The sequence below is a fragment of the Suillus fuscotomentosus genome (assembly GCF_016647785.1).
Source record: "Suillus fuscotomentosus strain FC203 chromosome Unknown F5891scaffold_3, whole genome shotgun sequence".
In the NCBI taxonomy this organism is placed as follows: Eukaryota; Fungi; Basidiomycota; class Agaricomycetes; order Boletales; family Suillaceae; genus Suillus; species Suillus fuscotomentosus.
Genome location: NW_024539515.1, coordinates 327,612 through 347,465, shown reverse-complemented (window position 1 = coordinate 347,465; position 19,854 = coordinate 327,612). Strand labels below are relative to the sequence as shown.

At 48.8% G+C, this 19,854-nt stretch overlaps 8 protein-coding genes across 8 annotated transcripts; 5 read left to right on the top strand and 3 right to left on the bottom strand.

The window, feature by feature from the left end:
- The first annotated feature begins 293 nt into the window (after window positions 1–293).
- F5891DRAFT_350147 (uncharacterized protein) lies at window positions 294–4,302 on the top strand. The gene is made up of 4 exons (XM_041371465.1): window positions 294–401; window positions 465–505; window positions 595–797; window positions 854–4,302. The coding sequence occupies exons 3-4, from the start codon at window positions 611–613 to the stop codon at window positions 4,024–4,026; spliced, it is 3,360 nt and encodes a 1,119-aa protein (XP_041232516.1). The 5' UTR covers window positions 294–401; window positions 465–505; window positions 595–610; the 3' UTR covers window positions 4,027–4,302.
- F5891DRAFT_999493 (velvet factor-domain-containing protein) lies at window positions 4,212–6,582 on the bottom strand. Its single transcript, XM_041378545.1, has 10 exons — window positions 6,398–6,582; window positions 6,295–6,330; window positions 6,040–6,244; window positions 5,918–5,981; window positions 5,789–5,865; window positions 5,495–5,735; window positions 4,680–5,436; window positions 4,583–4,622; window positions 4,405–4,523; window positions 4,212–4,344 (listed from the first exon to the last, which is right to left on the bottom strand). Exons 3-10 carry the CDS (start codon window positions 6,135–6,137, stop codon window positions 4,253–4,255), a joined length of 1,488 nt encoding a protein of 495 aa, XP_041232515.1. The 5' UTR covers window positions 6,138–6,244; window positions 6,295–6,330; window positions 6,398–6,582; the 3' UTR covers window positions 4,212–4,252.
- Window positions 6,583–6,962: 380 nt separating this feature from the next.
- F5891DRAFT_999488 (ArfGap-domain-containing protein) lies at window positions 6,963–8,646 on the top strand. The gene is made up of 5 exons (XM_041378544.1): window positions 6,963–7,195; window positions 7,246–7,312; window positions 7,370–7,427; window positions 7,476–7,604; window positions 7,652–8,646. Exons 1-5 carry the CDS (start codon window positions 7,087–7,089, stop codon window positions 8,531–8,533), a joined length of 1,245 nt encoding a protein of 414 aa, XP_041232514.1. The 5' UTR covers window positions 6,963–7,086; the 3' UTR covers window positions 8,534–8,646.
- A 7-nt stretch (window positions 8,647–8,653) lies between these two features.
- F5891DRAFT_1099709 (carboxyl transferase) lies at window positions 8,654–11,426 on the top strand. The gene is made up of 14 exons (XM_041363559.1): window positions 8,654–9,066; window positions 9,162–9,348; window positions 9,401–9,464; window positions 9,521–9,558; window positions 9,609–9,653; window positions 9,712–9,772; window positions 9,820–10,073; window positions 10,127–10,291; window positions 10,342–10,495; window positions 10,539–10,673; window positions 10,729–10,745; window positions 10,807–10,836; window positions 10,889–10,950; window positions 11,006–11,426. The coding sequence occupies exons 1-14, from the start codon at window positions 8,954–8,956 to the stop codon at window positions 11,238–11,240; spliced, it is 1,560 nt and encodes a 519-aa protein (XP_041232513.1). The 5' UTR covers window positions 8,654–8,953; the 3' UTR covers window positions 11,241–11,426.
- Window positions 11,419–15,049, top strand: F5891DRAFT_1136216 (uncharacterized protein). Its single transcript, XM_041364811.1, has 17 exons — window positions 11,419–11,750; window positions 11,802–11,867; window positions 11,917–12,002; window positions 12,051–12,140; window positions 12,190–12,360; window positions 12,416–12,469; window positions 12,522–12,599; window positions 12,647–12,662; window positions 12,711–12,793; window positions 12,841–12,877; window positions 12,924–13,042; window positions 13,099–13,323; window positions 13,381–13,611; window positions 13,663–14,307; window positions 14,359–14,554; window positions 14,606–14,705; window positions 14,761–15,049. Exons 1-17 carry the CDS (start codon window positions 11,501–11,503, stop codon window positions 14,843–14,845), a joined length of 2,532 nt encoding a protein of 843 aa, XP_041232512.1. The 5' UTR covers window positions 11,419–11,500; the 3' UTR covers window positions 14,846–15,049.
- On the top strand, window positions 15,050–15,876 carry F5891DRAFT_1099699 (ribosome maturation protein). The gene is made up of 5 exons (XM_041363558.1): window positions 15,050–15,282; window positions 15,333–15,354; window positions 15,412–15,415; window positions 15,474–15,502; window positions 15,554–15,876. Exons 1-5 carry the CDS (start codon window positions 15,199–15,201, stop codon window positions 15,781–15,783), a joined length of 369 nt encoding a protein of 122 aa, XP_041232511.1. The 5' UTR covers window positions 15,050–15,198; the 3' UTR covers window positions 15,784–15,876.
- Window positions 15,877–15,880: 4 nt separating this feature from the next.
- Window positions 15,881–16,609, bottom strand: F5891DRAFT_1181243 (uncharacterized protein; the record flags this gene model as incomplete). Its single annotated transcript, XM_041366022.1, has 3 exons — window positions 15,881–15,988; window positions 16,049–16,383; window positions 16,435–16,609. 3 exons carry the CDS (start codon window positions 16,607–16,609, stop codon window positions 15,881–15,883), a joined length of 618 nt encoding a protein of 205 aa, XP_041232510.1.
- A 591-nt stretch (window positions 16,610–17,200) lies between these two features.
- Window positions 17,201–19,182, bottom strand: F5891DRAFT_1136207 (AFG1-like ATPase-domain-containing protein; the record flags this gene model as incomplete). Its single annotated transcript, XM_041364810.1, has 6 exons — window positions 18,630–19,182; window positions 18,189–18,580; window positions 18,029–18,138; window positions 17,642–17,970; window positions 17,534–17,590; window positions 17,201–17,494 (listed from the first exon to the last, which is right to left on the bottom strand). The coding sequence occupies exons 1-6, from the start codon at window positions 19,041–19,043 to the stop codon at window positions 17,201–17,203; spliced, it is 1,596 nt and encodes a 531-aa protein (XP_041232509.1). The 5' UTR covers window positions 19,044–19,182.
- Window positions 19,183–19,854: the final 672 nt, after the last annotated feature.

Sequence of the window (19,854 nt, the reverse complement as noted above, 5' to 3'; positions counted from 1 at the left end):
GAACCATGGTAAAGTCTCAGTTTGCCAGCGCTCGAACAGCCGAGGAAAGCTTTTCGGGCCGACGTGGCGACTCATGATCTGCGCGCGAGTATTTGGCAAAAGAAACTCAGACCTGTGAAAATATGGGGAAAAGGAAACAAGAATGAAAGAGAGCACGCTGCTCTTCCCCCTAAGTACTAAGATAGGCCAAGTTGGACTATCTCAGGCGAATGAGTGGTAGGTACCACGTCGATACTTATGTAGTTAACCTCGAGCTGACCTACATACAAGTTTATAGGTTCGCACGAGGCCGAAAAAATAGGCCAAATAAGGCCAAACATGTCTGGTCCAAAGTTCACGTAGTGAGGACAGTCACCAACTTGCAATTGGTGCTGTCACTGGCGTCCTTGATTTTGTTTCGCGTGAGTTACACAAGTTAAACTCCAATGTTCCGATATATTAAGCCTTAGTTTTACTTTCGGCAGGTCTGAGTCTGAAGACTGCTTCGATAGCACTCCACACCCAGGTGCGGGTGCTCATGATCGAGCCTTTAGCAGCAGCTGTAGTAAACAGTTTTTTGTTGCGTACACCCGCTGGACGCGCTTCTGCATTAAGGCCTTCTTTGGATCACATGGGTCGGTCCATACGCCGACCTCTACTACGCGACTTTTTTACTCCGACCGCGAGACAGTGGAAAGGCAAAGAGAAAGCGGTAGACCAGGATGTGGATTACGCTCAGTGCGCCGAATGTGCCGAATGGCTCTTGGGAGTAACACACGAATCATGCTGCGTCATGAGGCACTCCGTTTGGTGTCCGAGTACGTGTCGTTCCTTCAACGGTAGTTTTTAAGTCTAACAGTGGAGCGCACCACAGGACGAAATCATATATCAATGATCAATGACGCTGTTCCCCGTCGACCGCAAACATTGAGTCATTCTGCAAGTCCTTCAAATATCCGCCGCTATTCCTCATCTCTTCCATCGTGTTCAAATTCTCCACAATTTAATCATCTCTTGACGACTTCGTCGTCGCCGAGTCCCGAAAAATGGGACGTCCAAACCTCTCCTTTGAACCACTTCCTGTCTCTCCTGCAAGGAAATCACCCATTTAACTTGGATGATGCATGGAATGCTTACCAGCTGCTCATTGCCTCTGACGACTACCAACATCTGAAACCGTTAGATGTCTTAAACTTTGCTCAAAAGCTCTCTACTGCTATAGAGGCAGGTGGTGAGGACAATGGCGTTTCATACTTGCAAAGATGGGGCACACGACTTGCTGCGCTGAATGAGCGGCTGGAGTCCATATTCGAGAAGCATTCGAGCGAAGACGTTATGAGGTTAAAACTCGTAGCGAGGGGCTCGGCATTTGTAGGAGATTTGGACCATGCAATCGCTACCACCCACGAATTATCGGATCTACTTATTGACGGGCGGAGAGAGGAATTATTGGAAATCTATGGAACCCTTATACGGTCAATGGCACTTCATCAAGATGGCGAGCACGTCCTGGATTTTATTCTTGCAGAGTGGGCCAATATCGGGATGCATCTCTTACCTCTTTCTACTCGTTTGCAGTCTTTGGGCATTCCCGTAAAACCCTCATCGTTCCAAGATACGATTTACTCGATTTTGGCCAACATACCGGATGCCGCGTCTCTATTGGCCAAGCGACGACACTGGAGTTCGGAGACGCGGCAGCGTATTGGAGTCCTGCTGCTGGACGTATTATGGCAGGAAACCCTGGCAGAGGACGCGTATGCATTGCTGAAAGAAATGCGAGCGCAGCGAATGTCGATACAAGTTGACGTGCAATTACGAGTGGTCCGCTCGCTTGTTCGCGCTGACTCTTTCATTCGTGCCAATGAGCTGTATAGAACCATATCAGAGTCGACGAGCACCCGGCATAAATTTTTCATCTCTACTGGGATGCTCCTCGCGGCACACCAGGGTGACATCGACCGCACCGAGGAGTACTATTCTCAACTCGACACAGCACGGTGGATTACGTCGCAGGACAGAGCCACTCTTATGCATGCATATGCAGTTGCCGGACGAGTGGGCAAAGTCGTCGAACTATTTCACGAGTTCTTTTCTGGCCCAAAGAATTCACGGGTCGGAGCAAAGCCTTCAATCGTGCATTACAGCATTGTGGTCTATGCACACGCAGAGCGCGCGGATTACGACGGGCTCAATTTTTGGCTTCAGGCTATGTCGAAAGCTGGACACACTCCTGATATCTACGTCTACAGCATCATCCTCAAAAGCTTTGCTGCTCGTGGAGAAGTAGAATCTGTCTCTGCCGTTTTGGACCAGATGCGCGCTGCCAAAATTATGCCCACCCGTGTCTTGTACACAACTGTCATATCTCTTCTCGCACATAGGAAGGACCCCGTATCCGCGGAAGCCATTTACAAACGTGCATTACGTGAAGGGATAGCTCCTGATCGCAAAATGATCACCTCTCTTATGAATACCCACGTAGAAGCTGGTTCTTGGACGGGAGTAGTGCGCGTTTTTGACTACCTCAAATCATCACGAAATCCTCGCCTTCGGCTATCAGTAGAAGTCTACAATACCCTGTTGAAGGCCTACGTCCTTATCGGCGCCCCTTTTCAGGTCGTCTCTACAATATTTCGCAAGCTTGAAGCCATGGGCATACAGCCGAATGGACGGATGTATACCCTCATCATCCAGTCGGCCTGCGACGCAGGATACATGAACATCGCCAACAGGATTTTTGCCGAGATGCAATCAGCCTCAAAAGACTGGCAGACAACTTACCGCGTTGATGCCTTCGTGTTGACGATCATCATGGCTGGTCATTTACGACTGGGTGACAAGCGTAGTGCAAAGGCAGTTTATGACGACATGTGCGAGCGAGGCATTCAACCTACATCCGCCACATTCTACCATATCCTTCGCGCTTATGGTAACGAGAGAACCGAAGAAAGCCTCCAAATTGCAGAGGTCTTCTTGAAGACCATCATGGCTGGTGAGTCTTCGGCGTCGTGGATCCCTCCTCAGACTCGCGCAGCAGCGCTTGAGCACGTCCATGGACCCCTCATGCTTGCGTATACGAAAACTGATAAACCGGAGGAGGTGGAGCGGTTGTTCCAATCTATGTTGGATGCGGGCGGAGAACCTTCGTTGGCCAGCTTGGCAGTGCTCCTCGATGCCTACCGTCGCTCTGGTGACATTGAAGCCGTCCATGGGCTTTGGCCACAGATATGGCAACTCGCCTTACGTCTTTCGAAGACAGATTCTCTTTTCGATGGAGAAGATAACACCCCTTCCGACCCCACGAAACGTCAGGGTAATCTTCTTCTCTGTGCACCCCTATCCATCTATATTGATGCACTTTCTGCGGCTGGGGAACACTTTGTGATTGCCGAGATGTGGGGGAAAGCGAGATCTCATGGTTTCAGCTTCGATTCACATAACTGGAACCATTTGGCGGTGGCCCTGGTCCGTGCGGCAGAGCCGGAGCGGGCCTTCGAAATAGTTGAGCGAGTATTGCTACCCTATCAGCGTCAGAGCGAGGCTGTACTCCGTGACAGAGGTTTATTTCCTGATTCCCTCTTCGCCTTCGATACCAAGCCCGCAGATGTCAGTAAACCAGTTTCTCAGTCGCCGATGCACCGGAGTGAGCGCCGAGCTTATCAGTCGAAAATGGCTACGAAGAGATCCGGTGACGCGCTAGAAATGGATCCAACCTCGGATGATTTTGCTCATCCATTACACATACTACACCAGATATCCCCTTCCTGGAATGTTTGGCGCCCCCATCGTGCTGTACTTGTCCTGCTGTCAGGTGTGCTGCGCCATCTGGAATCTGGGATGTTTGTCCAGCCGATGGGAGACCGTAGCTCAGCGCCACAGGCACTAGACCCTGACTCTGACGACGCTTTCACTCGTGGAAACCTTGCGCGAGAAATGCTTGACCGCATTTATCTCAATTATCCTGACACAATTCACGCTATTCGCTTGCACGAGCGTTGGATTGCAAGGAAATCTTCGTTGACGACACAGGACGATGGGTGGTAGACGAAGGTACATGGCACCAAGTACGGAGTACATTGCGAGGTAGAGGAGGCATTAGTGATGCAGTGGTGATTACATTGTCTGAACACGAAGATCCAAAGGCAGTACGGTGTTACGTGACTCCCATCAACTATCTTCTGACTCATCAGAGGGGTCGGAATCGCCATCTCGTCGTCGTCGCCCATGCTTGTTAGTTCCGTGGCGATTTCGCTACAATGATAGCGAGTTTCTAAGCCTCCGGCTCAGACGGAGGATGGAAGGATCTTACCAGCGGTAGTTTCTGGCCTTGATTACCAAAAGCAATTGACAGCGCGGTCGTATCTGCGCCCCATAGGAGGTTATAATCTTTTTCTGGATTAAGACCGGCAATTTAGAACATACCGGGAACTCCTGGGAAGCGCTTGGCTGAGAAAACGACGAAGGGTTCGGTAAATGTTTGCGCAAGGACCGGTGAAACATGAGTATGTACTCGCATTGCACCCGCTTCCGGTGCTGGCAGTCTGGAAATGGAATGTCAATTGTTGTTGTTATCTCCCAAGCATAACACCACGGTTCTTACTCGCCAACGTTCATTAGACGTAAACGCAGCCGGAAGGTTCCTAAGATACCCCAGCGCGTCAGATAGAAGAATGTCCAGGGCGGTAATGAAGACATACCTTCCGTTCGAACAGATAGATCCTGGAAGAGGAAGAATATCCCTGACTGCCGATGCTCATCAAGCAGTCGGCATGCATTGGACGAAAGCGGTCCCACTAAAGTGCGTGTGTACGAATGTCGGGGTAACGATGGATGCGTGGCTGACGGAGAAGACGAGGAGCTCTGTGCATATGTGCCCTGGTAATACGGTGGTTGTGATGGTGCACCATAAGCTTGGGGATGATCGTAGCTATTTCCTGTGCCTTGAAAAGGCTCCTGGACGAATCGTGGCGACGGGTCACCTGTGACTTGCTGGGGCCAATTACTTGCCTCAGATTGCTGAGTTGCATGTTCGGGATGTCTTATCGATGGGTCCACTTCTTGAGCAGCGTACACGCCCGTCTGTGAATTGACTATCACTGGATAAGACGGCTCCGTGGCTGGCCAATTGCGATAGTTGGCCGCCGGATCGGAATCCGTACGATATGATGATTGGGCTTGCCACGGTTCTCCCGGCGCAGCCGCGGGTATGCCGTTGCGTATGCCATTGCGGTTGTACGGCGACAAGGATGGATGAGGGTGATTGAAATTATGCGAGCGATCGAGGGGAGTTCCTGATGGAGCATATCCCCATGCGCTGTTAGATTCGGATGGCGAGCTGTAGGAATCTTGGTCATCATATGTTATGTTATCTGGCATCTGTGCTTGCTGGGGATAAGGGTAGGTTTGATTAACGAATCCTGACGACGGAGCGGGAACCATCGGGGTCATAGTGGACTATATTGACGTTCAAAGTCAGTGGAAAATAATGATAATGAGATATGAGGTGACATGCCACTGGTAGGCGTGGATGTTGGTGAGCAGAGTTCGGCGTAGAATGAGACGACGTGGGGCTATGTTGTTCATCGTGGGGAGATGATGGAGCATTGGTACTCCGAGGCTTTCTGGATTTTTGAGCGTTCGTTGCGACGTACCGGTCCGCAGATGACGAGGGATGCAACACGAGATTCATCTCCCGTTTACCGTCAGCCGACCACAGGTCGACCGTTACAAGAAAAAAAGAACAGTCAATGTCCCTGAGTGGTAGGTAATGAGCTGCACAAAAGGGAAAAGAAATGTTTCTGCTTACTCCACATCTACGATAGAGTTATCTTCTCTTCGGACAACCATCTTTGCGACTGCTGCAGGCGCGAGTGGCCTGCGATCCTGATAATAAATGTTATAAGGTTATGAGACAAAGGCGCGACGGCTCGCGCACTTTATCACCAAAACCGCACATACGGGCACGCATAGGGTGTTGTACTACTTCAAGAGAATAATGCCTGATGATCGTTAAAGGTTAAGAAGAGTGGCGGACAACTCGGGACATAATTGACTGACTTTCGGCCCCACCATTGTCCCCATTGCTCGATGCCTGCATCAGAATCTTGACGAGGTTGATGATCAATGTTGGAGCGGTTATTTGACTTTTGAATCATGAAAGTTCGCAAGATGTGAGGGCAAGGGTGTGATGCGGTATAGGGGAAGGAGAAAGGCACTTGTATGAAATCGGGTTGTCTGCGGACAATTTAGACTCGGGGTCGCGCTACAGGATATACAGCCAGCAGTTGGGAATCAGATAAGATAAGTTCTCACGTCGCGAGTGTTGCAGGTGGTGTTCGAGAAATGAGCCTGCGAGGTTCGGTGACAAGGTAGTCATTTTTGTCGGCCTGTATGATATTAATAGGATGAAACGCACCTGTTTGTTCTGTACTAGCTCTACCCGAATAAAAGGTCGCTGGGCGTCTTATGGGTGTTAAGAATTGTCTAATAGTACAGGGATGCAGTTATAGTAACCTGACTGTTTGAAGGTCACGGTATGAGGATAACGTTGCTGCTGCCTCGATTAGTTTAGCTCGAGGCACGCGTTGCACAGGACGCAGATCTTCCAAAATTTAGCTAAACTACCGAGCCACTCCTCCTCAAATAAGTACTTCATTCAAAGCTATGCAAAGCCGTAATAAACTTTCATTCCTTCCTGGAAGATGCGTCCAGCGCACTCCGAAACTTACTCGGACAGATATATATGTGGCAACGGGGAAAACTCAAAACTCACCCTCAATTAGTTATCAGATTACTATCAGATTTACTATTTACTATGGCAGATAAACCTGTAACCCTGGGAATGCCGAAATTCCGTGGGTAACCAATTTAATATTAATGTCATTCAAAAAAAAACATTTAAGCAAGTACCAACCGCGTCATGATCTGTGAAAAATAACAGTAGCGGCTTCTGGTAAAATTTAAATCACTGCGCGTGAGGTCTTGAACACGTCCATTGAATTGTAATAGTAACAGGGTCTATTACTTCCAAGGTTCGACGGAAATGACCACCTAAACTTGGTAACCCTTCTCACGCCCAGTCCTTTGAGCAACGTCGACGTCGACATGGATCAGGTCGCAGCCAAAAAGATTCTTCAAGAGCTCAGCAAGCGTGAGGATCTGAAGAACAAGACATGTGTAGACTGTGGTAATCCAAATCCACAATGGGCTTCAGGTGAATACATGTGTTCCATTTCTTTGTGTCCCTCGGTCATTCCCCGAAAGTTAGTTTCGCGATATTTCTGTGCTTGCAATGCGCTGGTGTACACAGAGGCTTCGGAGTGCACATCAGGTGAATTTACCATCATATGTGCACTTTCTTCAACCACCAGATCTCACGCGACAATAGCTTCGTGAGATCAGTTTCAATGGATACTTGGCAGGCGGATCAGATCAAGCGTATGCAGGTGGGTAATTGCATGACAAGTTTACATTCCTCACTCACTTGTCCCAAGCTCGGCGGGAATGCTCCTTTCAGACAATTCATCGAGTCATACACACCAATAGATCAAGGCGGATATAAGCAAGGTACAAGTGCATATGATACCTGCCATTGTTGGGCAGCTTCGCAATATCGCGAAAAAGTATGCCGACCATCTTATCTTGCAATCTCTGACTCAATTTTCTCCAGTTAGACGCGGCCCTAGCCGACAAGCCTTGGACTCCATCTCCCCCACCAGCATCCAGCTCCGGGGGCGGAACAAACTCTCCAGGACGTCCGTCTTCTGCGCAAGGTTTACGCAAGTCGCGTACCTCGGCACGTAACATTACGTCTCCGGTGTCCTCCGCAAGTTCGCCGCAACCCTCCCTGGATCTAACCACTACGGATCAAAAATCTGCCAACGAAGCTTTTTTCTCATCCCTAGGTCAAGCAAACGCCACTCGCCCCGCAGATTTACCCCCCTCCCAGGGCGGCCGTTATCAAGGATTTGGGAACACGCCTTCACCTCCGACTTCTCAACACCCGTCGTTCGGCCATTCATCCACCTCAGCTCCCACGCTTCAAGACTTCCAGGATAATCCGGGAGCCGCCCTAAGCAAGGGGTGGTCTCTCGTTTCTGCAGTTGTCGCTGGTGCATCGCGTGTTGTCAGTGAAAATGTGATTCAACCTGGAATGGAGCGTGCTCTGGATCCAAACCTGCATGCTACCGTTCGCGGGTACATGTCAGAAGCGCAACGCCGCGCACAAGATGCAGGTCGTTCGGCAAATGAATGGTCTAAAACTCAGTTGGGCATCGATGTTGCTGACCAAGTAGGAGGCGTTGTGGGGACGGTGAAAGACACGTTGGGGTCAGGGCCACAAGGTTCTGGGTATGGAGCCCTGTCGATGCATAATGATGGGGAGACGTCAGCTTTATATCACGATGACACAGAGGATTTTTTCAACGAGTATTCCGATGGCCGCACAAGCCTAGGTCAGTCGGCTGTTCACCCCACTTCAGGTACGTCAAAGACCCCTGGACCTGTTTCGAAATCTAAGGACGACGACTGGGATGAGTGGAAGGATTTCTGATAGGCATTATGGGGTTTGGTGGATGTAGATTCAGCTTCTTGAAGGATACGCTGTGCGCATCTGTAGTGACTGTAATGCTAGTATGTGCAATGGACGCTGGTGGTGGTGATCGACGTTGTCAGGTGCTGCAATCCATATATATTTACATGTAAGTGTGGGTCCCCGAATAACGTCAATGGCGGCACCCTAGTTCCGGCCGCGAACATTGAAACAGCTGACGAGCGTTCTTATTCTTCTGCGAACCGTTTATTTCTTACTATCTGTCGAGGCTGAATCGTTTACTCGTCATGCAGTCTGCCTTTAAGCGTACAACACTGGTCATCGACCGTATTTGCACGATGCTCCCGGAGGTATCATGCTTCGGTACTCCCTTCGCTGATTTCACCTGCCTCGCCCGAGTTTCGGGAGAAAGCGAATGCCATGGACGTATTGGTTACGGATTTGGAGGCCAAATTAGAGCATGCGAGACAGGGCGGAGGTCCGAAGGCTGCAGAGCGCATGCGAAGCAGGGGAAAGAAACTACCCCGGGAACGGTTAGTGAGCTCACTCCACATTATCATTAATTACATTTCTTGGAATCTGAGAGATTCCGAAAATGTCGGTAATCGTCGCTGAACTACTCCATTAGTTTATCGCTGCTACTGGACCCACATACCCCATTCTTGGAGTTGTCACCACTAGCAGCTCATGAAGTTTACCCAGAGCATATTCCCGGTGCTGGAATGATCACAGGTATCGGTAGAATATCGGGGCGGGAGTGCATGATCGTTGTGAATGATGCGACAGTCAAAGGAGGGTCGTACTATCCTCTGACTGTGAGCAGAAACTGGCAGTTACACGCAGATTCAAATATTGATCATTCTTCAGGTCAAGAAACATTTACGAGCGCAGGAGATCGCACGGGAACATGGTCTTCCATGTGTCTACGTTGGTATGTCATTCTTTTTTCTGCTACATTGCTTGCCAAACGCAATATGTTCGTTTCAGTCGAATCAGGGGGTGCGGCGCTGCCTCACCAAGCCAACGTAAGTCTCTATGGAACATGGGACCGACAGAGTTGTGACTAGCGCTCCAGGTATTCCCCGATAAAGAGCACTTTGGCCGTATATTCTACAACATGGTAATATGGATCCGACGCATATGCGTGAATGCCATGTGATACTCATCCCGCTTCTTAGGCTCAAATGTCTGCTCTCGGTATTCCACAGATTGCACTAGTACATGGTATATCTGTCGCAGGTGAGTGATTAACCCAGAACATTCTATATGTCTCACTTTCGGTCCAGGTGGCGCATATGTTCCTGCAATGGCCGACGAAAATATTATTGTTGCGGACCAAGGGCGAATTTTCCTCGCAGGACCACCATTGGTTAAGGCTGCTACGGGCGAAGAAGTCGATGAGGAGACTCTTGGTGGTGGATTAATGCACTCGAGCGAAAGCGGCGTGACCGATCATCTCGCGCGGGATGACGAACATGCCATTGCAATAGCAAGGGGCATGGTCGGCGACCTCGGGATTGCTGGGTGGAAACCAATTGGTGTACGTGATGACACAGTGTTAACTTTCTTTTTTTCATTGACACGAGAGATTAGCCATCAGCAGTGTCAGAGGACCCTGTGTACCCCGCTTCGGAGCTACACGGTATTGTTGGCACTGATTCGCGCCAGGCTTTCGATATGAGAGATGTGATCGCTCGGATAGTAGACGGCAGCCGTTTCAGAGAGTTCAAGAAGGAATATGGTCCGACCATGATTACGGTAAAAACCTTTTTTATCCACGACCTGCATTCCCTTACAGAGTTATCCAGGGCTTTGCACATGTACATGGGTACGAAGTAGGTATTGTCGCGAACAACGGAATTCTATTCTCCCCATCGGCTCTAAAAGCCACACACTTCATTCAATTATGTTCACAACGTCAAATTCCACTTTTGTTCTTGGTGAACGTCACTGGCAGGTGGTGTTATGGTTCGGGCCGCTAGATGATCTGACCTATCCCATCTAGGTTACATGGTAGGTTCGAAGGCTGAGAGAGGAGGGATTGCGAAGGATGGTGCCAAGATGGTTCGAGCAGTTGCATGCGCTGATGTTCCAAAGTTAACCGTCATCGTCGGAGGAAGTTTTGGAGCTGGCAATTATGGTAATGCATGCTCCATTGAGGATCTTCTGTTGGATTAACGATGGTCCTTCTTTAGGAATGGCTGGGCGCGCTGTAAGTAACCTCCGTTTAGACATGCTGATGGGTGGTTTCACGTTCGTGCTTTGTAATCTAGTACTCCCCGCGGTTCCTATGGATGTGGCCCGTAAGTCCGGACTTTTTTGAAATGTAGTCCATTGCGATAACAGTCACAACAGAATGCGAGGGTATCAGTTATGGGCTCTGGTCAGCTATCGCAAGTTATGACTACGGTCTCCAAGTCAGTTCTCTAACACAAATGCTCCCTTTTACGGACTAATACTTACCATTTGCAGAGACCCAAGCCAGCATTCATCACTAAAAGCAGACATTGAAGCACAGTCAACTGCGCTCTACTCTACGGCCCGTTTATGGGACGATGGTATTATCAAGCCTACGGACACACGGGATGTGGTCGGTCTTGGGCTCGCGCTAGCATCAAGAGAGCGTCCTACGTCGCGCGGAAGAGGATCGGTTGGCTCAACTACATGGGACGGCGACGGCAAAGGATTCGGTGTATTCAGGATGTAAAGATGTTATTTTTTTTTCCGAATGATCGGACGGTTGAACGTTGAACCCCACCTTCTTGCGGGTTTTGGACTGCAATGAATGTTTGGCCGACTACTTGCCCGAAGTCGAGTAATATTAGACCTGCCATATACGTTTATTTGTTTCTAAGGCTTTTGCCAAACAACGCCCAATGCAATTTCGTCATGTAAGGATTTGACTGCTCCTCAATACACCAATGCGCCATTCATAAACAAAATTCCTTGATTCATCGCCCGCTCTTCATGTCGTGTGAAACGTCTTTGAAGCAGCTTTCTGTAGAGACCCGTGCAAAACTGCGTTCCGCACAACTCCTTACTTCTCTACCACAAGTAGTTTCGGAGCTGTTGCAGAACTCCTTGGATGCCGGAGCATCTCAGGTGGATATTGGCGTAGACTGCGAAGAATGGAGCTGTTGGGTGCGGGATAATGGAGCTGGGATTAGCAAAGCGGGATTGACTATGATTGGCAAGGGTTCGGAGGAAGGAAGATACAGTAAGTCGTATTTTATGGCATTCAGACACGTCACTCAGCCAATAATCGTAGATACATCCAAAGCATATACCCCAGCATCCCTAGATTCTGTTTCGACATTCGGCTTTCGCGGAGAAGGTCTTGTGCTATTCCACTCGTTGAATGGTGGCTGAGACTTTCCTCACAGCTCTATCATCAATGGCTGAATTATGCTGTCTGGAAATTTCGTCACGCACGTCTCAGTCTCGAGAAAGTTGGTCTGTCATCCTCAAGGTTTGTGAGTGCGGCTGTTGTGCGAACATGGCTCAACTAGTGTTGCAGGGTGGGAGGTCTTTGTACTCAGGACCATCGATTCGGTGGCGAAGAGAAACCCCAGGAAGTGTCGTATGCGTCAGGGATGCATTTTTTAGCGCGAGTCAAGCCATACATGGCGTTTCTTCTTTCTGACGGGCGCACACAGCTTCCTATTCGTCGTCAATCTCATCCCTCTACAGCCAAGACTATAGATGGGATCAAGCAAGAGGTCGAGGCATATGCTCTGATGTTTCCAAACGTGGCATTCACTCTTCAAGATGACAGCAAATCAAGAGACAATGCGTCGAGCAAGGGGCACGTTCTCCGGGTTCCAAAGGTACGTAAGACTTTTGAAACAGATGACATGTCGTCTCACGGTTGACACGACGAAGACCCGTTCAATCCTGGCTGCATTTCGACACATGTATGGTCGCGCACTGACCGAGGTGAGAAAGCGATTCGAACCCAGCGTCATTCACTCATGATCGACTGGTACAGCATGTGGAAGAGATTGATGCCACATCCGGAGATTTGAAAGTGGAGGGATTCATGTCCCTTGTTGGAGCACGTTCGAAGGTGATGACACAAGTTTGTATGACACCTGTGCACTCACGACAAAATAGGTCCATCAGTATCTGTGTGAGTGTGTGTAAGCGTATTTGCTGTGTTTGCTCAGTCGTTTCTCAGACATAAACAAACATCCGATATCGTTCTGCGATCTTCACCGCCTGATTGATAACAAATTCTCGAATAGTACGTTTATGAAGCATGTAAGTCGCTTATATGCGGTATCTTTCGCATTTTTTATGTACTGTAGGCGTATGATGAAGGAGGGGAAACGAGTCTGAGATCATGTAGGTTGGTTTGTTCCAATTGAGAAAGTTCTGAATTCAGTTCTAGCGGTGCGCCGTTCGCCCCGCAAAGGCGAGAAGAAAGCTATCTATGTTCTAAATTTGGTCATACCAACGCGACTCATTGATAACTGCCTGGAACCAGCAAAATCCGCAGTTCAGATCGAGGTGTGTAGATTCTGTCCACGATCGGCTCCCGGATGATCTGAATCCGGTGAACACAGCATAAGAATGTGGTGACAACATTTCTATCTTCTGTGATTGATTCGTTCTTGATTCGACATGGTTTCACATCTGGCAAACGTGGCGCTGAAGAAGTCTGTGGTTCCCCGCCCAAGAAGCGCAAAGTCTCCATGGTTCCAAATAGCGCAGACCAAAATAAGGTCCCTCAGCCTCCAGCTAATAGGAAGACAGAGCCGAAGGAAGCACGGGCGGTGTTTATTCACCCAGTGAGCGGTTGGGAGCCTACCGTTAAGCTTTGGTACTCAGCTGATCGTGATCAAAAGGGAAATATGTCCGAGGAAATTCCGCGAACGACGGTTCGGGAAACGGGTGAAATGTTCATCGTGAATCCTCCTACTGGAAATTCTTATTTGCAAAGTTCGCGCCACGAGATCGACGGAACGAACTCGGCTAGCGCGAACCGTGTTTCCCGAATTCCACGTCTTCTCCGAGAGGGTCCAGGTTCCGGCCCTGCTCAGCATAAAATGCCCGATTGGCTGCAAGAAGCTCTCATCGTAGGTTCCGAATGTTTGAGATAGACACAATTTGACCTTTCGGTATCTAAGGCGAACAATGCGTATGCTACTACGGAACCAAGGATTCCATCCTTGCCGCTCTTTGCTAATCAAGCTTCCGATGATCAGGGTTGTCCTATTGTTCACTCTAATCATCCCTGGTCTTGCGCCTCCGCTTTTGGGACACCATATCTCCAGTCAGGTTCCGAACACGCACGAACAAGATTTCACAAAGGTGACCTATTGAAGGCACGGGTCATCAACCAGGTCGACCGCAAGTTCATCGCCTGTTTAGTTGATTTAGATCATCCCACCCATCAGGAACATGGGAATCCCCCAAAAAACCTTGCAGCGGGTGGCTCAACTCTGATCCTGATTGATCAGCACGCTGCGGATGAACGAGTCCGTGTCGAACGCTTTCTAATCGAAATTTGCTTTGGCTTCCTACGACATTGCGAGGGAACCGGGGGCGTCGAAGTTTCGGAACTGTCGCCTGCTGTGCCTATTTTACTCACGCATCACGAAGCTTCGCGCTTGGCAACTATCGAAGTACAGTCAGCATTCGATCGCTGGGGTATACGCTTTGAGGGATTGGCTAAGTTGACCTCATTCGAATCGGAATGTGTAAAAGATGAAGCCAGCGGCGGGTATGTACAAGTCTTTGTCAGAGCAATACCTGCGATTGTGAGCGACAAGGTACGCGTAGACTCTTTCATGGTGTTACAGGCTTATTGTCCTGTGGTACAGTTACTCGTGAACGATGAGTTGCGAGACCTTGTTAAAGGCTACCTGGGAACTCTCGAAAGCGAGGGAGCCTCTTCTCCTAACCTATCGCAGCAAAAAGACGTCGATAACATCAAGGACGACGAGTCGCGGTGGCTCAAGGCTCTTCGTTGGTGTCCACAGGAGCTTCTGGATTTAATCAACTCAAAAGCGTGTCGCGGTACTAACATCAAAGTGCTTTTCATATACTCTTACTCATTACTTGATCCAGGCGCGGTCATGTTCAACGATCCACTATCACTGGAACAGTGCGAACGCCTTGTGAGAAATCTTGCTGCGACTGCATTTCCCTTTCAATGCGCCCATGGAAGGCTAGTATCTTTGGTTGTCTTCATTTACGCTTATTAATTGTTGTACTTCTCCTAGACCTTCCCTCGTTCCTCTGACTCATGTAAGTATCAAGAGTGGCGGGCGATCCGCGCCGGCATTGGATTGGACAAGGCTGAGCTGACTCACGGCGAGCTACCGTTATTGTGTTCGCCTTGGAGACCTTTATTGAGAATCGCGCAATCGGTATCTTTGAACACCTTTATTACATACAATTGACGATCTCATTGTTGTGCGCTGGCACGTGATGCGTCTATGGTCATGTGATATCGAAGTGTTCATCATGTGAGCGTAGATGGCCAAATATAAAATTCATATTCATAATTCAGTGACGTCAAAGTGGCGTGTGGGGTATAAAGGTCACTTGCAAGTTCCTTCTGACCACCATCATTCAACCAACAACTACATCATCATCGTTACATTTTGCTGAACCACTCAAATTACCATCCAATTACCAACACCCGATCCCTATCGATCATGCCAAAGTCCCTGACCAAGGTTGTGTACAAGCCCGACACTCAGTCGACAGACGAGTTTATCATCTTTGTCAATCCAGCAGAGGTAAGCTGATATTGACTTGACTTCAAACAATCGATCTCATATTATCGTAGTACAAGAAATGGAAAGCAGGAGGTAAGCATCTCTCCTTTTGACTATCAGATAATCCATAACCTGATTCACATTTTGCAGACAGGTAAAGTGCACGAGTATCACCCGATAATCCACCACTGATGATCCTTACGTATGCATAGAACGATACCTCTAGCTGAGGTAGTCGATTGTGAGCACTGATTCGATCGTGTGATCGTGATCTAATCGCATCATTTCCTAGCCTTCAAAGTGTTTCACTCCAATCAAGGTGCACAGGGCATCTTGGGTGCGCCTTCAAAACAACAACTGGATACTATCTTCAGCACGACGAAAGATTTCGATGTCATGACGCAGATTCTGGAGAAGGGGAAAGATCAGGCCGGGAATGGCATCAACTCAGGATCGACAACCATGAATGCTGCGCGTGGAAGCTTGATAGACAACAAGGGCAAGGGAATGTCGGGTATATGATAAACATGATCATGATTGTGTAGATGTTTGCAACAAGGTCACAATGTATTACTAGAACAATCACTTTCACCCTTCTCTGATTCATCGATCATCACTCTCATGCATATTGTGACTGAACGTAGAAGACGGTTGAGTCCTCTACTCCCTCAACGTAAGGAGCTGTTGTTATCCTGGCAGGTTCCGTCTTCATAAACGCAACGTGATGCTGAGAGTTATCGAGATATGATGGGCATCGTTTCACGCTTTCTAGATCACGCGTACTCACCTCTGGACTCTCCCATCCAAGCAACAACACTACTTCCTTCACGTGTTCTGAACCAACAACGTACCCCCACGCGGTTCCGTAGCATCCCTTGAAGTCATGACACACTTCCAACGATGCGTCGACGATCTTGCTGAATTCATTCAGGTCGGTTTCAGGCTTCACAGTGCTGATAATGACTTCTGTGAATGGCGCAGCAAAGCATTTGGTAGGTGGGTAGGGATTGAAAGCGACGAGCCTGCGCGTCGGAGGAGAGTCAACAACTGCTTCGAGCTTTTCTTTGATCTGCGCTGCTATCGGGGCTGTCGACTCAGACCTCTGAGGGCGGCGATCCCAATCTGTGCACGTGATTAGCTCAACACGGGGTCACTAGAGTCGAAATGTCTCACTGATGAACCACTGCCTGATTCCAGGCTGCTGGACGCGATCGCCCCAGTACATCTGTTGGAGGCCGTCCAAAGTGGACTGGCGCAAGAGCTCGATGGCCTCCTGGAACTTGGGAGTTGTCTTCATCGCATCATTGCTCGTGAGCGTGATGATTTCGGTAACAGGGGTGTTTGACATGGTGCTGTAGCGGGATCCGATGGAGCACCTCGAACGTTCCCCGCCTTTATACGTAGCGCATCGAAGATATTCCCAGGATAGGGTATTACTTTTGCGCATGACAAATCCCGATCATGGGCTTCAGGAGGTTCGGTGCAGAACGTAAGTATTGTCGCGCCATACCCGCAAATTGTAAGCAGACCTGACAGGATAGGAACGCTTTAGGAAATTCGTTGATCAGTGACTCATTGGCACCTTGATTGACGTATTCCCCGCATCCGAAATGAGGGCGCCCACCGAGTCATAGTGAATCATAGGAGAGATAAGACTTGCACAACAATGACAGGACGTAAATCACTAACCGCTGAAGGAGATAGTGTGGGCATTGGTTTACGAACTTAACTTGTATATATCGGTGCAAGAAAGCCTGCGAACAATCATAAGGGGGTCAGCATATCGCGGTCACGTCATAATCAGAAATGCTTACAGCGACGATGTAAACAAGTGGATTTGTAGATGGAATATTAGAATGAGTTTGCATATAGAGGAAAAATCAGCAATATATATATATACTTATGTACCAGGGAGCGCGTAGGCATCTACGTGTCCTTGTTATTGAGAAGCTGTCTCTGCCCATTCTCTGCTCCCCATCTGCACCAGCCGCGAGCAAGCCCGCGCAAACGCGAATATTTCCTCATCGCCTGAGAACATCGAGCTTGAGCCCACAACTTCCGGAGATAGGCCCTTTACAGAAATTGAGATGTCGTAAGAAGAATTGAGGAAAGGAAACGTACCTAGATCATCCATCACACTCCGCATGTGATCTGAGATGCCGTTCCCTGAGCCCGCCGAATCATCCGAAAAGATCTGGTATATGGGTACTTCTGACGATACAAAAATCCTTGTCTGCGCCAGTCCTTAGATTATCGATCATCAACATGAAACACGTGAGCTTGCCTTGGATTCGTAGCATGCGTCTATGAATGTGATAAATCGCCTTGCCTGTGGAATGATGGTTAATGCTGCAAGGATCTCCAAATGGGAGAAACATACCATATCCTTCCTGTCCATCCCCATTTTCGGCACGTCTGTAATAAACAGAGTACCAAACTGCTTCGTCACTTCCAAGTAATCGGCAGCACTCAATGGACGGCCACAAATTTCCTCGAATGAGAATCGCGCAACCTTTGACGTCGAAAGCGGAACGCGAAGCGTGCGGCCCCACGTCGTTATTGGGCGATTCTCAATAACAGGGTCTTGAAGCGCAGCGGTAGGAGTTGGACATGTCAGTGAATTAAAGATTTTGTCTATCTCGGCTTTATTCTCTGGTGTTAGTGGATGATAGTATACGTGGGAGAGGGCGCGTGGTATCCGTCTGTAGTCTGTGCATGATAATTGTAAGATCATACATACATCGGAAGAGTATGACTAGGTACATACCAGTTCCTGAGTCTAAGTCCGTCACTTCAAAGCGCGATTTGAGAAGCTCTATGGCGGGTATAAAGCTTGAGCGTTGAATTCCATTCTTGTAAAGATCGTCTGGGTGTCGACTGTGTGACAGTCAATCATAAGATACCGCCATGAAAAGCTGGATGCGCACTTAGATGTGATTACACAAACTACACCATGATCCATCAAGCCCTCCAATAAACGCCTCAGAATCATGGCGTCCGCGATATCCGTAACCTGAAACTCATCAAAGCATAGCACATACGCCTCTTTTGCTAGGTCCCGCGCAACAGGACCGATGGGATCGCCACCAGAGTGTCCCATGAGCAATTTAGCAGCGTGTATGCGTTTATGTGCATCGATCATGAAGGCGTGGAAGTGCACACGACGCTTGCGTGTGATAGAAGGGGGCAGTGTTTGGTAAAAGAGGTCCATAAGCATTGTCTTTCCTGTGCCAACGTCGCCATAAAGGTAAAGACCTTTTGGTGCCGATGCAGGCACCGTTCCTGGTACTGGAGGTGCGCGAGAAAACAAACGAGATATCTAGCAGCAAATGGGTCAGCAGTCCTGAGAGAAAATGAAAGAAAATCACCAATGAATCACTTGTCCTCGCTTCGGGTATAGGTGGGGGGTTGTACTTGAGTACCTGCTCCCAGAAACGCTGAAGTTTGCCGACGATACGAATCTGATGATCGTCACTTCGAAGTACCCCAGACTGCACGAGTTTTTCATGTTGCTTTATCGGGGAGATCGGTTCCGGGAACATTTGTGAAGTCTCGAACTGGTTGATTGTAGCGAATTCGGCAGGATCGCTGCGTGCAATGCTTTCTACGGCAAGCGAGGAATTGAATGCTTTCCCGTGTCCATGTCCATGACCGGAAGACGGCGAAGAGCTGGAAGGTGAGGCAACTGGTATTGATGTGGTCAACGCCCGCCTACTTTGTGCTGCCGTCCGCAATAGGAGTCGATTCCGCTGGTGGAGCGCACTAGACCGAGCTGGATTCATATTGACAATGTTCCGTCCACAAACAAAAAAAACAAAAAATGAAGGAGAAATAGTAGTGTGTAATGCAAGGAAGTGGTTGGAAGTTCACTGCACAGGAAAGAATTGGACGCCACACACGATACCGGCCGACGGGGTACGGAATAAGTTATAACAGAAACGGGGAGCCACTGCAACCCAATTGCTTTCGGCATTACTCGGCGCTTGAATAACCGGTTTCCACACTCATCCGAGTCTCCTCACGATGCCTATGCCTACAGAGTACACTAGTAGTAATATCAAACCACGATATCCATGTTAGTATGGAGAAGGATGGAGAAGGTGTACCATTTGAAATGTCAGAAAGCTTCTCTGATATCTACATCGGTTGCAGTTGTTGCAGGACAAATATTACTGGTCTGTAGCCATACGATGTGATGTTAGACTGGTCCATGATCGTACAAGACTCGATAGTGAGCATCAAAGCGCAAAGAGGAGGAAATGGCGTTCAGGAACGAGCCGCGTTTCGATTAGGTCCACAACGGTTCAAAGAATCGTGTTATATACTTGAAGCTTTACTTGACTCTGTAGAAAGACTCTAGAAATCCATGTATCCTTAATCGAGTTTATATCGCATACTCTCCTCTTGGTTCAACGTACCAGCGTGAATCTTCTTTGCCCCTTGACAAGATATTTCCTTTGGAAGCTCGCAGCCCCTCTTTTACGGAGAACTCGACCATCCGTGGTACAGGAAACACTTTTCATCAAAACGCCGCTCGACAACACACTTTCAATAGTCTCCTCGCGCTACCACAAGCATTTGCCGGACGACCAA